The sequence below is a fragment of the Fundulus heteroclitus genome, chromosome 21 (genome assembly GCF_011125445.2).
Source record: "Fundulus heteroclitus isolate FHET01 chromosome 21, MU-UCD_Fhet_4.1, whole genome shotgun sequence".
In the NCBI taxonomy this organism is placed as follows: Eukaryota; Metazoa; Chordata; class Actinopteri; order Cyprinodontiformes; family Fundulidae; genus Fundulus; species Fundulus heteroclitus.
In genome coordinates, this window is record NC_046381.1 from 13,945,769 (window position 1) to 13,960,637 (window position 14,869).

Genomic DNA, 14,869 nt, shown 5'->3' on the forward strand with positions numbered 1-14,869 from the left:
GCTGCCTCGGCAGCATTTTTCTCTTCATCTGCATTTACAGTTATAAAACAGCCCAGACACAAACATGTAACCCATCATAAACATGAGTGAAACATAAGGGTGAGAGGATGTTTATTTTTGTTTGTCTCTTATGTCATATGACCGTCTGCAAAAAAACAACAACATCTTTCTCAGGGTCAACACAATAGTTTAGTTTTTTTCCTCTGGTGCATAAAGGATTTTCTCTACAACCGTTTCAATGCATCAGTGCTGTGTTTTGTTGCTTGCAGTGCTCTGTTTCCTTCCTCCAATCCCCAGAGTCCATCTGGACAGGTGAAGGACATTTTACATAATCTTTTATTAAACATTTTAAAGATGCTACATGTTTGCATTATTTCTTTTAACAAACTTTATTGTTACATGAACCATATTACTGAACTAACAGCAGTAGAATCAGTTATTATTATTATTATTATTATTATTATTATTATTAATATTAGTAGTAGTAGTAGTAGTAGTAGTAGTAGTAGTAGTAGTAGTAGTAGTAGTAGGAGTATTGGCTGAGTAACGAGATCTCACAGTTCCAAAACACAGAATCTGGAGTATGTCTCACAAAGCGATATCTAGTTGTCTGTCAGCATGAATTTGTCCAGGGAAAATCGGAAAATAAACAAAGCTATCATTATGACCCTCGGGTGAAGTTGAGTGCTTTAAGGTGGAAACCCCGTCACTTTGTTGAGACCCTTATCATTAAGTAAGGAAGGAAGTCGTCCTTGAGCGTCTCTTTTCTGCTGACGGTGTCGACTATCAGTAAATAAAATATAGCACCGCTGAAAAGCTCCGCTTTCTATTCTTTAATAACAGACAAGTTGGTGTTATGGTTGTATCTCACAGTGAACATTATTGGTAACAGAATGTAAATAAGTACAGACGTTTGTGCAACGAACTCCTATCTGTGGAGAGGTTAGTGAAGTATGAAGGTTTATAAGTGTTGATTGATACCAGGGGCCTCCAACCTGCAGCTCTGGAGCCACGCATGGCTCCTCGGGCCCTTCACTGTGGCCCTTAATAACTTGGTCAAAAATGATATAGAACTTAGCAATATCCTTGAAGTGGTTTCTTGCAATATCTGAACTTCCCACAATAGAATAGCACTTTTGGTACAAAGTATTCTTTCTTATTTCTTTATTTTTTGCAGCCATTTTCTTTGTCATGCCTTCGCAGCTATGTGCTTTTACCCCCGCAATTCCATGAATATTGAATGAAATGTTCATTCAAAAAAAGCATGGTTTGTCTTGTCTGCCTTGATGTTTTCCTTTGCTCTATAACCTGAAAGTAAAAGGAAAAGTTGTGGTTTATTTAATTATTAAACAAAATGATTAGATTTAGTGGTTATTTGTTAAATCTGACTACATTTTTTTTTTTTTCAAATGTCAAGTAGGTTTAGCAACTTTAGACATTTTTTATTAACCAGTAGTGAGGGCAAATATGGCTCGTTAAACTGTAGAGTTTGTTAACTGCTGTGAAGTTCTGAAAACTGAGTTTCTCAGACTGGCCCTACAGTGACAAAAACAGGACTTGTTTTAATTTATTTTAATTCATCCAAATTGATGAGGCGTAGGCGTAGCAATGTCTAATGTTGGTAAGATACTGTTTGTTCTGTGAAATAGTTGTGCATAATAGAATGTATTTATTTTATGAACACCCTCAGGTTCTTTTCAGCAGTATGTGTTTCACTTTGACATGTGCAGCTTCCTCTGTCCTAATATCGATCTTCACTAAACCTTTTCGCCACCATCCCCCAGTGCCCATTACGGCTCTAATCTGTCAGCTGTTTCAGTTTAATCTCTCATTTATTTTAGCTTTCTGACCTTGTCCTACTGTATGGTTTTTGGTATAATCAGTGCAGAAAATAAAAAGCAAAAACAAAAACAAAAAAGCCCTCAGGTGGAGACATGTTTACAGCTTGTTCTCATCTTTGCACACAGTTCTCCACTGACTAAATTAAATAAGAGATTATGGGGCAAAGACCATTAAGTTAAAAAAGTATTTAATCTAAAATAAAGCGATGAGAAAAGTGGTGTTTAATAATCATAATTTCATGTAGGAATAATGAATACAATTAGAAAGCTAACAAAATACTTATACTAAGTTAAGGTGGATGGGGAAAATATAGACAAGATAATTAATAGTTTCATAAATTATATATTTGCAAGGATTTTTGCAAAAATTTACCTATTTACCGTGTGCTCACTGCCTTAATGCCATAAAAAAGGAATATGAACACAAAGGTACACCATCTATTAATATAAGGTTATAACTGTCTTTTGCCATGAAAAATTGCCTTCATACAGTTTACAGCCAATCCCAGACAATCAAACATAACCAGACATTTATTCATAATCTTGGAATAGTTGGAGATGTCCATCCTAAAAGTGCTTATCAAGTTTGAGTGACATTTCAATCCATGACTTAAGTATTTGCATCATTCATTCATTCATTCATGAATAATGCATCTGTTAAAGAAGCACTTGATTTTTCTGCGTGACCTTGAAAATGTATAATTTGTCATGTCATCCGTGACACATCACCAGGCAGGATTATTACCAATCTTGTCCTCAAGTTCTGCAGCAATACAACCTTTTTAAGGCCTCTTCTTAACATCAAATAACCGTTTCATTCTGAAAATTGTGGTGATGGGTAGACAACAGATCCAACTATAATTTTAGTATCTATCCTGAAAGCCTGGCAGTATTGAGCCTAGTACTAATAAGAGCATAAACAGAGGCTGGAGAAACAATTAGTACAAAGATCAGAAACAGCAAAGTGAAATTAGTTAATAAGCACAGCAAAATGAAAATTTAAAACAATGCATGAGCAAAACTGCAAAAGATATTTATGTTGCATCTATACTGTATTCCCAGTTTCTGGCTATTGTACTTAAACCTTTGAATTTTTTACTGTATTAAAACAAAGGTTTGTAGGACGTCCAATAATCCCTGACCAGAACTCAGACTATGAGAAAGGCAAAATCCCACAGGGCTTTAAAAGTAAGGATACATTGTTTTTTTTATTATTTATAATGAAATGTCTGGGAAGTCAGTATACAGACACCAAAATGAATGTGACGTGTTATGTCTGTCTTAGTGCTTTCTAAACTGGGTGTCAAGTTCTTTCTTACATGCAAATGTGATATAAAAATAGCCAGAGAATGTAATTCATCATTTAATTCTTGTTTTTTTTTTTAAACAGGATTTTGAAATTTAGAGATATTACACATTTCAAAGAAGCATGAAAAACATCACCAGAGCTTAGGGTCAGTAATAAAGGTTTCAGTAGATTTGAAGTTCAACAGACCACAGTTTGATGCTGGTTTCACATTTCATCAAAGACAACTGCTTACAGACAATACAATCAAATGTCATCAATATAAAGATGACAGGAATCAAAAAAAATATTTTTTTTACTTACACTTCCTATGTGATGAATGTATAATATGAATGGATGGGTCCCAGGACTGAATCCTGCAGAACCCCACATGCTAAACAAGTCGATTCAAACGTGATCTTGTTGGTCAAAACACTAAAAAATCGTCTCGAAAGGTATGAGCAAAACCAGTCTAGAGCCATGCTGGATATACCCGCAGTTAATTAAGATTATTTGATGAACAGAGGCAAAAGCAGACATTAAATTAAAGCAGATAAGATCAGAAATGGGAAAACCCCACTCATCAGTAATCAAAGTCTCAACAGAAATAAGTCGTCTCAGTGGAGTGATCCCTTAGAAAAACAGGCTGAAACAAGTCAAAAAAAATTTTTTCTGCAATCACATTTACAAATTTTTATCAGATGAATTTGGCTTTGGAAACAGGCCTACAGTTCGTAGTCTTTGAAATGCTCAAACTACAGTTTTTTTTTTAGCAGCAGCAGAAGCTAAGTGACACACCATGATGTTCATAGCCATCTTGTAAAGCTACACTCATCAACAGTGTTCTCATGTTTAACTCAAAACACTAATAACTTTGAGAATTGTGAGAAACTAAAATCATTGATACATTTACCTACCGGAAGATGCAAAGGACCACAATAGCTGTGATCAGCGAGATGAGCGAAACACTGTGACCAATGGTGTAGCCGACCTTCACTTGCCAGAAAAACTTCCCCTTTAAGTGACAAGAAATAGCGGAGAAAAAAAAAATCACATAATGCAAAAATGTTTTATGAAATAATCCACAATTCTCATTTTCTTTAAAATCATTTTAAATGTTTTCAACATTTCACACTGAGAAGATGTCATGAACTGTTATTGTATTAACTGCTTCTGTTAAATTGTCTGACATCTGGGGGGAACTACTCTGTATAAAAGAATTGCTTCTGTTACCACAAAGCTAGGAGGTCTAGCTTCTCTGCCAGTAGGCACGGTTCTTCCTGACATACTGTATTTAAATGCAAGCAGTGCTTCGCTTTTTACAAAAGAAAGAAAAAAATCTATCTTGCAGTTGAGAGATGATTGTTCTGTTGACAGCTCAAAATAAATACCTACCAAGGAAGAAATTAATCTGGAGAAACACCAGAAAAACACTGTTTATGTGTGCAGGTCAACGTGTTATCAGCCATTAAACTCCACTTTTTAAAAAATAAATAAATAAAAAAAAACATCTAGTGTCAGTTTAAATTCCTCTTTTTGCACAGTTATACACATCAATTCACATCACATTAAAAAGGAAGTAAACAAAATGTGCACACTGCAAAAACGTAACTAGAAATAAGTAAAATGTTCTTAAAATGAGTGCATTTGTCCTTGATTTGAGCAGGTAAATAAGATGATTTGCCAATGGAATAAGATTTTTGCACTTAAAATAGGAACAACTCATCTCCATCATCTTATTTCAAGTGCAAGATGTCTAATTATGTTATTTTAGGGGTCAAAATACTTATTCCATTGGCAGATAATATTATTTACCTGCTCAAATCAAGGATAAATACACTAACTTCAAGAACATTTTACTTGTTTTTAGATCCGTTTTTGCAGTGCTGGTGAAATGAGGATACCTTCTAGGGATTGTTACAAATCTCAACATAAACTTACAAATAGATGGATTTAATTTATTCAGAGTATGAATATCATGTATGGTAACAGCATATTGTTGTGGAGAACCCTTTGTTTAGCAAAGACAGTGAATTTTGTTAAGAGTTGGTAGGAAGATGGAAGGAGCTAAAAACAGGGCAAAACCTGTAAGAGCTTGGGAACAGCAGCACAACATCCCTAAACATACAGCCAGGGCTACAAGGGGTTTAGATCAAAGCATTTTCATATGTTAGCGTGGCCTAATCAAAGTCCAGACTACATAAGAATCCGTATCAAGGCTTAAAAAAAATTATTTTCACAGACTCTCTTCATCCAAACTGACTGAGCCTCGGGTATTTTGGAAAGAAGAACTGAAGTCTTTTAATGAGCAAAGCTGGTAGACCTCAAAAGAAAGCTGGTTGTAAACAGTATTGACTCAAGGGACTTGAATACGAATGCATGCCACACTAACCCTTCCGCTTCAAATTTTTATGCACTACTTTGTGTTGATCAATTACACACAATTCTATTGAAATGCCCTGAAATTTCTGGCAGTACAATAAGGAACTTTTGAAAGAATTTGAGGTATATGATTGTATTTATATGAGACACTGACCCAGTCACAGACATTCAGCCATAAAGCCATCGCATTCCCTGAAATTCAAAATGAAATTGTGAAACAATTACCTTTTTTCTTCTTCTTTCCTTTCATCACTGAAGTCAGAAATGAGTCGGATAAGTTTAAACCATTGTAGGTTTTCTGAGACTACAGCGCTACGTCTTTCTTCCAACTCTAAAATCAGTCCTGCCAGTTTTACAGTAGTTTGATTTCGGCCTAAGGAACGTCTGTTTTTCCTTATGTGTTCGCGCCATCACTCTCCATGCTTTACTTCAGACGAAAATGAGATTAGAAGCCCGGCATCCTGTGATACACGAAAACATCAAGTATGCACAGGGATGGACATCAAATTCCTTTTAGAGTCCCCGACTCGCTCAAACTCTGCTGAATTCCTGTGTGGCATACTAATGAGGCTCCGTGTGACTCAGAAAGCAGACTGCCCACCAAGAAAGCTTTTTGCCGCCGTGTTGCGCTCCTCTACTCCTCGCCCTGCCCCACCTTCATCAACACAGACAGGATTAGCTCTCTCTGCAGCATCTAATATATTCATTCCCTTCCTAACCTCTCCCTCTCTAGGAGGTATCGTGAATAACATCTCGTTAAGCCCGACTACACAAGCGGGACTTTGTGACTGACCCGGTCATGTCAGCGTAAAGCTAATGTGTCCTGCTTCAAGGAATGCGACGCTTCAGCAAACAATCAGCAGTGTTGACTTATGGTTGTTTCCATTTTTAATGCAGGCAGCATATTTTGCCCTACACATCATGAATTGTTTAGTTTAAAAGATAAAAAAAAAAAAAAAAACATGCGCAAAAATCAAAAGCAACCCACACATTCTGATTTAGCTACATCACATTTTCTTGTGGTGGTACAGTTTGATTCATCATCACATGGAAAATAAGTTTCTATGTAATGAGGACAAGCTGAAAATAGAATTTTGTCCTGTGATAAATACAGTGCCTTGCAAAAGTATTGAGAAGTGATGTTATATGGAGGGGAAAATCCCCTGAAGCACCATCAAATCCATTCTGTCGAAATGGAAAGTACAAACCTGCCAAGAGAGGATGACCCACCGAAACTCACGGACCGGTGTTGTGCAATCAAGCCATGTGGAATAAAATCAAACTAAATTTTAAAGCCACAAATTGTGAGACTTTTCCAGGCACGAAGGAACTGCCCCTCCGCAGCAGGGTGCCGTTGCTCTGAAGCCAAGCTTCCCCAGGTTTATCCTTCTCTTTGCCTGTGGACCCTCAAGGAGAGAGGAGTGTACACTGATGAGACAAGCCACCGATGGGGGCCGCATGGGGCTCAGAGACTCACAAGCATCTGCAGGGTCGACCAAGCTGAGTGAAGTCTGCTTTCTGTGAAACTAACATCATAACCAAATCAGTGGTGTTCTGTCTACGCTGTGCAGGAGAAAGCTGACCTGGGAGCCGAGCCACTATCCTGCAGGAGTGCAGATACCACCTTTACAGGCTGAATGCAGACTACCGGAGATCCAGGAAGAACCTGTTTTTATCCCAGGTTGGGATTCACAGACCAGCCGGCACAAACTACCGGCTGCTCTTGTCGCCACAACCAGACACAACGGCAGAGGTTTGGCTGGGTTAGGCAAGGAAAGTCAAACACCGATGGGATATCAATGTTTGTGTTGTCTATATGACCACAATAAGCTGTCCATAGAGCTGAGTTTTATGGAAGAGTGACCAGAAAAAGGGCATTATTTAGTGATAAAAATAAAAAGGGACATTTTAAGTATGCCAAAAGGCATGCGGGCAACTCCTCAAATGTATGGAGGAAGGTGCTCTGGTCAGATGAGACTAAAATGTAACTTTTTGGTCATCGAGCAAAACACCACGTCTGGTGCAAACCCAACACTTCCCATCACCCCAAGTAAAGTGAAACATGGTGGTGGCAGCATCATCTCTGGGAAACCGGTTCATGTCGAGGGATGGAGGTAAATACAGGGATAGTCTTGAGCAAAACCTGTGTCAGTTTGGTTGAGATCTGAGACAGAGGTTCACCCTCCAGCAGGACAACGACCCGAACCATACTGCTAAAGCAACACTTGAGTGGTTTAAGGAGAAACATTTCAATGTGTGGGAATAGTCTCATCAAAGTTCAGGACTGAACACTTTTACATGCAGCATTTTTCTATTATTTATCCTTTTTGTTGTCTGATTCACAATAAAGGGAGGGGGGGGGACTTTTGGAAGTCACAGTAAATAATGATCTATGCTAAGACTAAATCAATCCTCTCCATGCAACACCCCATCACAGACAGAAATAAAAGCAGGCCCGAGGTAAAGACTGGAGCCAAGAGTCCAACAATCAATACAGCCGCCTTGCTGATAGGCCTAACAACACTGACCCACAGAGCAGAGAAAAGATGCTCTCATTGAATTTTTCCTGCCCAGTGGCTCTTGACACGCTCCCCTGCCACACTGTTGCATTCATTCGCCACGGGGCTTCAAGTGGAGCCTATGGATGTCGGCGGCTTACTCACATCATCACTGGTGCTATTGAGATTGTAGCCACAGTTCACAGCGATGTCAATAGGATGCATCTCGGTCCAGCCGTACGCTGTGCAGGTTTTGGAGAGGTTACCTGGAGAGGGAGAGAGGTAGTAGGACTCAAAAAAAAAAAAGGTCAAAGCCACCCAGCGTGTGGATCTTTTCTTTCATCTGCACAAAAAGGTTTAAAATTAGTTCAAGTCTCCCTCTGTCCTTTCTCGGTCAACAAGAAAGCTTCAGACCCATGGAGACACCACATGTATGACTGTTCCCTGCTGATAAAATGTGTATTTTAAATATGCAAGACCACATTCTGCAGAAAGGAACTGGGCTTGTATTCCTCAAGCTTTCCCACATTTTGTCTCATTAAACAGAATACAATGTGTTTTCCTGGAATTTCATGTTATTAACAAAGACAAAGTAAGCATGCATTTTTATATCTCAAATTAGCAGCTTGGTTTGCTCCAGGCTGTTGAAGTGAGAATAAACACCATGATCAACAGAGAACATTGTTTAATAATCTGAGGCCTTGTTCACACATAGCCGGATATCTGGAAAAACAAATCAAACTTTTATGTTTTGGCCTTTAATCCACCTGAAAACTTAGTTTTACACCACAAAAAATTATCATTTATGAAAACCTCAAAGCGGAGTTTTGAGAAAACACAGTTTTTTGTGTGTGTTTACATGGCAAAATGGAGTTTTGGGGTCCAACGCATCACAGTTTGTAACAAATAATACGGAGCTGACGTCACATGTTCGACTTTTGTTATTGATTTGGCCACACGGTGGAGAAAAAAAATAATGCTATCCGAGATGTGTTGATTTTTATTGTTGGTTCAGATGTTTTTTGAAGCCCAACTGCTCCAACTGTCATGATAGAATAGAACGACTCAGAATCAGGGCAACCACGGAGACAAAACAGTTTAGTTGAATCTGGTTTATTGATCTGGTTATTGTTTAGAGTGCAGGGTCTCAGGTGTTGGTGGTGTCCGGTTAGATAGTCTTCTGGTCTGCTTGGAGAGGTGAGAGAAAACTGTGAGAAACAGCCTGTGGCTGCTGAGGATGTGGAGGTTGCTAAACTCACTGAGTCGGAGGCTTGCCAAGGACCAGGAGGGGTGATGTCCTGGGTCCGGGTGAAAATCCTGAGATGCTCTCTTGTGCAGATGGCTTGAGGGTGGACAGGCAGGTGAGCTCTAGGAGGAGGGCTTGCACTGGCAGGCGATCAGGGAACGTTCAGTTGCCCTAGGGTTCCAGGCTTGAGGTATCTGTGGCGTAGGCGAAAGGTTCACGCTGGAAGCGAGAAAGAACTGACGCCCTCCTCCTGGCCTCTGCTCCTTAAGAAGGGCTCCAATTAGTTGTGATGAGAAGCACCTGCCCGTCACACCCTGCAGAGAAGAGAGAGAGAGAAAACCCGGCCCTGCACCCAGGCCTGGAGTGTGACAGCACCCCCCCTTTAACGGACGCCCCCTGGCGGCCGTCCAGTGGAGGAGGCCTCGAAGGCTGAGATGAGGTCTGGGTCTAAAATTAATGAACGAGGCACCCAGGATCGTTCCTCAGGACCGTACCCTGCCCAATCCACCAGATACTGGAAGCCACGACCACGGCGTCTGGAAGCCACTATCCGACGAACCGTGAAGGCGGGGTGACCATCCACAATCCGGGTGGGTGGAGGGGGTCTGGCAGGCGGGCACAACGGGCTAGAGGTGACGGGTTTAATTTGAGACACATGAAATGTGGGGTGTACACGAAGGTGAGGTGGAAGTTTGAGCCGAACAGCTGTAGGACTGACAATGCGAAGGATCTTAAAGGGACCAAGAAACCTAGGGCCCAGTTTCTTGGACACTGCCTTTAGTGGAAAGTCTTTAGAAGATAACCACACTTCTTGTCCCGGGGAGTAGGTGGGTGCCGGGAGTCGTTTGCGGTCCGCAAACCTCTTGTTGCGAACGGAGGTGCGCTCAAGGGCGGCCTTGGTCCGATCCCAGACTTTGCGGCACTGCTGAAGGTACGACCTGACGGATGGAATGGTAGAGTCGGGGAAGGAGGAGGGAAGGAGTGAGGGCTGATAGCCCAGGGATGCCTCAAAAGGGGACAAACCAGTAGCTGCAGAAATGTGCGAGTTATGTGCATACTCCACCCATGCGAGGAGCTGGCTCCAGGAGGTGGGGCTGTGGGAGCAGACACAGCGGAGGGTATTCTCCAACTCCTGATTGAGCCTTTCACACTGGCCATTTGACTGGGGATGGAATCCGGATGTAAGTGAGACCTTAGCCCCCAGGCATTGACAGAAGTTACGCCAGACTTGGGAAGTAAATTGCGGGCCGCGGTCGGAGACAATTTCTACTGGCAGGCCATGGATTCTGAACACATGGTTGAACAACAGTCTGGCGGTCTGGTGAGCGGATGGAAGTTTGGTCAGAGGTATCAGATGGCATGCCTTAGAGAACCTATCAATGATGGTGAGGATGACTGTCTTGTGATTGGATGGAGGTAGACCGGTGACAAAATCCAAGGCTATGTGTGACCAGGGACGGCTAGGTGTGGGTAGAGGCTGCAGAAGGCCCGTAGGCGGTCTGCTGGAACCTTTGTTGCGGGCACAAACAGGACATGCAGAAACAAACTCATAAACGTCCTTGTTTAGGGATGGCCACCAAAAATATCGTCTAATTAGGGCGATAGTGCGAGAGGAGCCAGGGTGACCAGAGAACCTGGAGGAATGCCCCCAGCGAATTACCTGGGAACGGACAGCTGATGGAACATAGAGTCGATGGGGAGGACCGCCTCCAGGGTCAGGTTCGTTCTCCAGCGCCTGTTGAATCTGCCTCTCCAATTCCCAGGTGACAGCCCCAATGATGCAGGGTTTTGGGATGATGGTCTCTGGGTCAGTGGAGTCAGGAGTGGCCGGGAACTGTCGGGACAGTGCGTCCGGTTTAACGTTCTTTGAGCCTGGGCGGTAGGTAATGGTAAAATTAAAACGTGAAAAAAACAGTGCCCAACGGCTCTGACGAGAGTTAAGGCGTTTAGCAGACTGGATGTAGGAAAGGTTTTTATGATCTGTCCAGATAATAATTGGCAACTCCGTCCCCTCCAGCCAGTGGCGCCACTCCTCTAGAGCCAGTTTTATGGCCAGCAGCTCACGATCTCCCACGTCGTAGTTTCTCTCGGCTGGAGAGAAACGCCTAGAAAAGAAAGCGCAGGGATGGAGTTTGCCATCAGAGGCAGACATCTGGGAGAGGATGGCCCCAACTCCTGTATCAGAAGCATCAACCTCCATAGTGAACTGGGCCGACGGATCTGGGTATGTCAGGATGGGGGCTTGTGTGAACCTCTCCTTGAGGAAACGAAAAGCCTGATCGGCTGCAGGGGTCCAAGTGAAGGTTGTCTTGGTGGAAGTGAGGGCCGAAAGGGGTGAGGCAATGACACTAAAGTCCTTGATAAACACTCTATAAAAATTGGCGAAACCAAGGAAACGTTGGAGGTCTCTTCGGGGTCTTGGGTGTGGGCCAGTCCTCCACAGCCTTGACTTTGGCTGGATCGGTCTTCACCTGTCCACCCTCAAAGATGAAGCCAAGGAAACTTATGGACTCACGGTGGAACTCACATTTCTCTGCCTTAACAAATAAACGGTTCTCTAGGAGCCGCTGGAGGACCTGGCGTACGTGCTGCTGATGTTGTTTGGGGTCTTTGGAGAAAATGAGGATGTCGTCTAAATAAACAAACACAAAATGATTAATGAAGTCTCTGAGTACATCGTTTATGAGGGCTTGGAAGACGGCTGGGGCGTTTTTGTTAAACCGAAAGGCATGACAGGTACTCGAAGTGGCCGATCGGTGTCTTGAAAGCCGTTTTCCATTCATCCCCCTCCCTTATACGGACCAAATGGTAAGCGTTACGGAGGTCCAACTTGGTGAAGATGGTGGCCCCGCGTACAGTTTCAAAGGCTGAAGCCAGAAGGGGTAAGGAGTATTTGTTTTTAATGGTTATCTGATTAAGGCCTCTGTAATCTATGCAAGGACGAAGTGTTTTATCCTTTTTTTGAACAAAGAAAAAACCTGCCCCAACCGGAGAGGACGATGGGCGAATAATGCCCGCTTTCAATGACTCAGCTATATATTTCTCCATGGCTCCCTGTTCCGACTGAGACAGTTTATAAAGACGGGCTGACGGCAGGGGGGCCCCTGGAAGGAGATCTATGGAACAGTCATAGGGACGATGAGGTGGAAGGCTTAGAGCTAAGTCTTTGCTAAAACACGTCGGAGATGAAGATACTCGGGTGGAACTAAGGACAGATCGGGAGGAACCTCAGGGGAGACAGGACCAATCGAAGAACGGGGAAGGGCTGACTGGAGACACAATGCCAGACAACTGGAGCTCCATGTTTCTATTCGTGACTCCCTCCAATTAATGTGAGGGTTGTGGGCCACCAACCATGAGTAACCCAAAACAACAGGAGAGTGTTTAGTGGGAAAAACAAAAAAAGAAAGGTTCTCGTGATGATTACCGGAAGAGATAAATTTAAGTGGAAGTGTCTGATGGGTAATGGTGGCTAGGGGACTGCCATCCAAAGCAACAACTGAGACTGGGGATGGTAACAAACGAACAGGTATGTGGAGTCTATTAACTAAGACTGGATCAATAAGGCTTTGCTCAGAGCCTGAATCAATAAGAGCTGAGACCGGATGTTGAGAGTCTTGAAGACAGATAACGGATTGTAAAAGTAATCGGGGAGCGGGGGTCTCAGAACATGCGCCCGCCAGTATCCCCTGGACTACTGGCGGGCCGGATCTTTTGGGCGAATGGGGCAGTCAAAACGAAAATGCCCGGAGGCGCCACAGTAGAGGCACTGTTTAGCCCTCATACGCCTATCTCTTTCTTCCGGGGATAGGTGAGCTCTGCCTAGTTGCATGGGTTCTTCCAATGGTTGGCTCTCTGAAAGGGCTGGACGGAAACTGGGAGGCGTGACTAAGGCGGGAGAGGTGAGGCGTCGCGCCGGAGGAGGGTCCTGCCCCCGTCTCTCACGGGCTCTTTCACGGAGCCGGTCATCCACCCGAACAGCTAGAGCGATAAGCTCCTCTAGGTCTCGGGGTTTGTCTCGAGTGGCTAGTTCATCTTTTAATTTCTCGGTGAGTCCGTTAAGGAATGCCGCTTTAAGAGCCAGGGCGTCCCAACCTGCCTGAGTAGCCAGGGTTCGAAACTCGACCGCGAAGTCAGCTACCGAGCGACCTCCCTGTTTCAGGGACCACAGTCTCTTAGCAGCTTCCTCCTCGCTTAACGAGGAGGAGAAAGTTCTTTTAAACTGTGCTAAGAAGTCGGCATAACTAAGACTGAGAATACTTGTTTCGTCGATAAATGACTCCGCCCAACTCAGGGCTCTATCTCTGAGGAGACCGACAATATAAGAAATCTTTCCAGCGTCATCTGGAAAGGACTGAGGGGAGCGACAGAAAACTAAGGAGCACTGCAATAAGAAACCCCTGGATTTATTCAGCTCACCAAAGAAGGGTTCTGGAGTAGGAGCGGACACCCCGACACCAGGGATCGGAGCCGGCGCGATATCAGCGGGAGGTTGGACAACTGGGGGAGAAGAAGAGGTAGGTTGATTCCTGCTTAACTGTCCTCTTAGGTCCTGAATCTCGTGAGTTAGTGAGCTCACGGCTTGAACAAGCTGCGTCTGCTGTTGGCTCATGGTTTGTAATAGAGCCTCATGCTGTCCTAGCAATAACCCCTGATGGGAAACTGCGCTCCGCAGTTGCGCCCCTGAGTCAGACTGGTCAGTTCTTTCTGTCATGATAGAATAGAACGACTCAGAATCAGGGCAACCACGGAGACAAAACAGTTTAGTTGAATCTGGTTTATTGATCTGGTTATTGTTTAGAGTGCAGGGTCTCAGGTGTTGGTGGTGTCCGGTTAGATAGTCTTCTGGTCTGCTTGGAGAGGTGAGAGAAAACTGTGAGAAACAGCCTGTGGCTGCTGAGGATGTGGAGGTTGCTAAACTCACTGAGTCGGAGGCTTGCCAAGGACCAGGAGGGGTGATGTCCTGGGTCCGGGTGAAAATCCTGAGATGCTCTCTTGTGCAGATGGCTTGAGGGTGGACAGGCAGGTGAGCTCTAGGAGGAGGGCTTGCACTGGCAGGCGATCAGGGAACGTTCAGTTGCCCTAGGGTTCCAGGCTTGAGGTATCTGTGGCGTAGGCGAAAGGTTCACGCTGGAAGCGAGAAAGAACTGACGCCCTCCTCCTGGCCTCTGCTCCTTAAGAAGGGCTCCAATTAGTTGTGATGAGAAGCACCTGCCCGTCACACCCTGCAGAGAAGAGAGAGAGAGAAAACCCGGCCCTGCACCCAGGCCTGGAGTGTGACAGCACCCCCCTTTAACGGACGCCCCCTGGCGGCCGTCCAGTGGAGGAGGCCTCGAAGGCTGAGATGAGGTCTGGGTCTAAAATTAATGAACGAGGCACCCAGGATCGTTCCTCAGGACCGTACCCTGCCCAATCCACCAGATACTGGAAGCCACGACCACGGCGTCTGGAAGCCACTATCCGACGAACCGTGAAGGCGGGGTGACCATCCACAATCCGGGTGGGTGGAGGGGGTCTGGCAGGCGGGCACAACGGGCTAGAGGTGACGGGTTTAATTTGAGACACATGAAATGTGGGGTGTACACGAAGGTGAGGTGGAAGTTTGAGCCGAACAGCT

General features: G+C 44.0%; 1 protein-coding gene across 1 annotated transcript in view; it reads right to left on the minus strand.

The window, feature by feature from the left end:
* The window catches only part of vipr1b (vasoactive intestinal peptide receptor 1b), a 71,116-nt gene that overhangs the window by 13,224 nt on the left and 43,023 nt on the right, over window positions 1-14,869 (minus strand). The window contains exons 4-5 of the mRNA XM_021307360.2: window positions 8,172-8,272; window positions 4,044-4,141 (exon numbers count right to left, since the gene is read on the minus strand). Of these exons, the coding sequence (XP_021163035.2) occupies window positions 4,044-4,141; window positions 8,172-8,272 (199 nt within the window). The remainder of the gene's footprint in view (window positions 1-4,043; window positions 4,142-8,171; window positions 8,273-14,869) is intronic.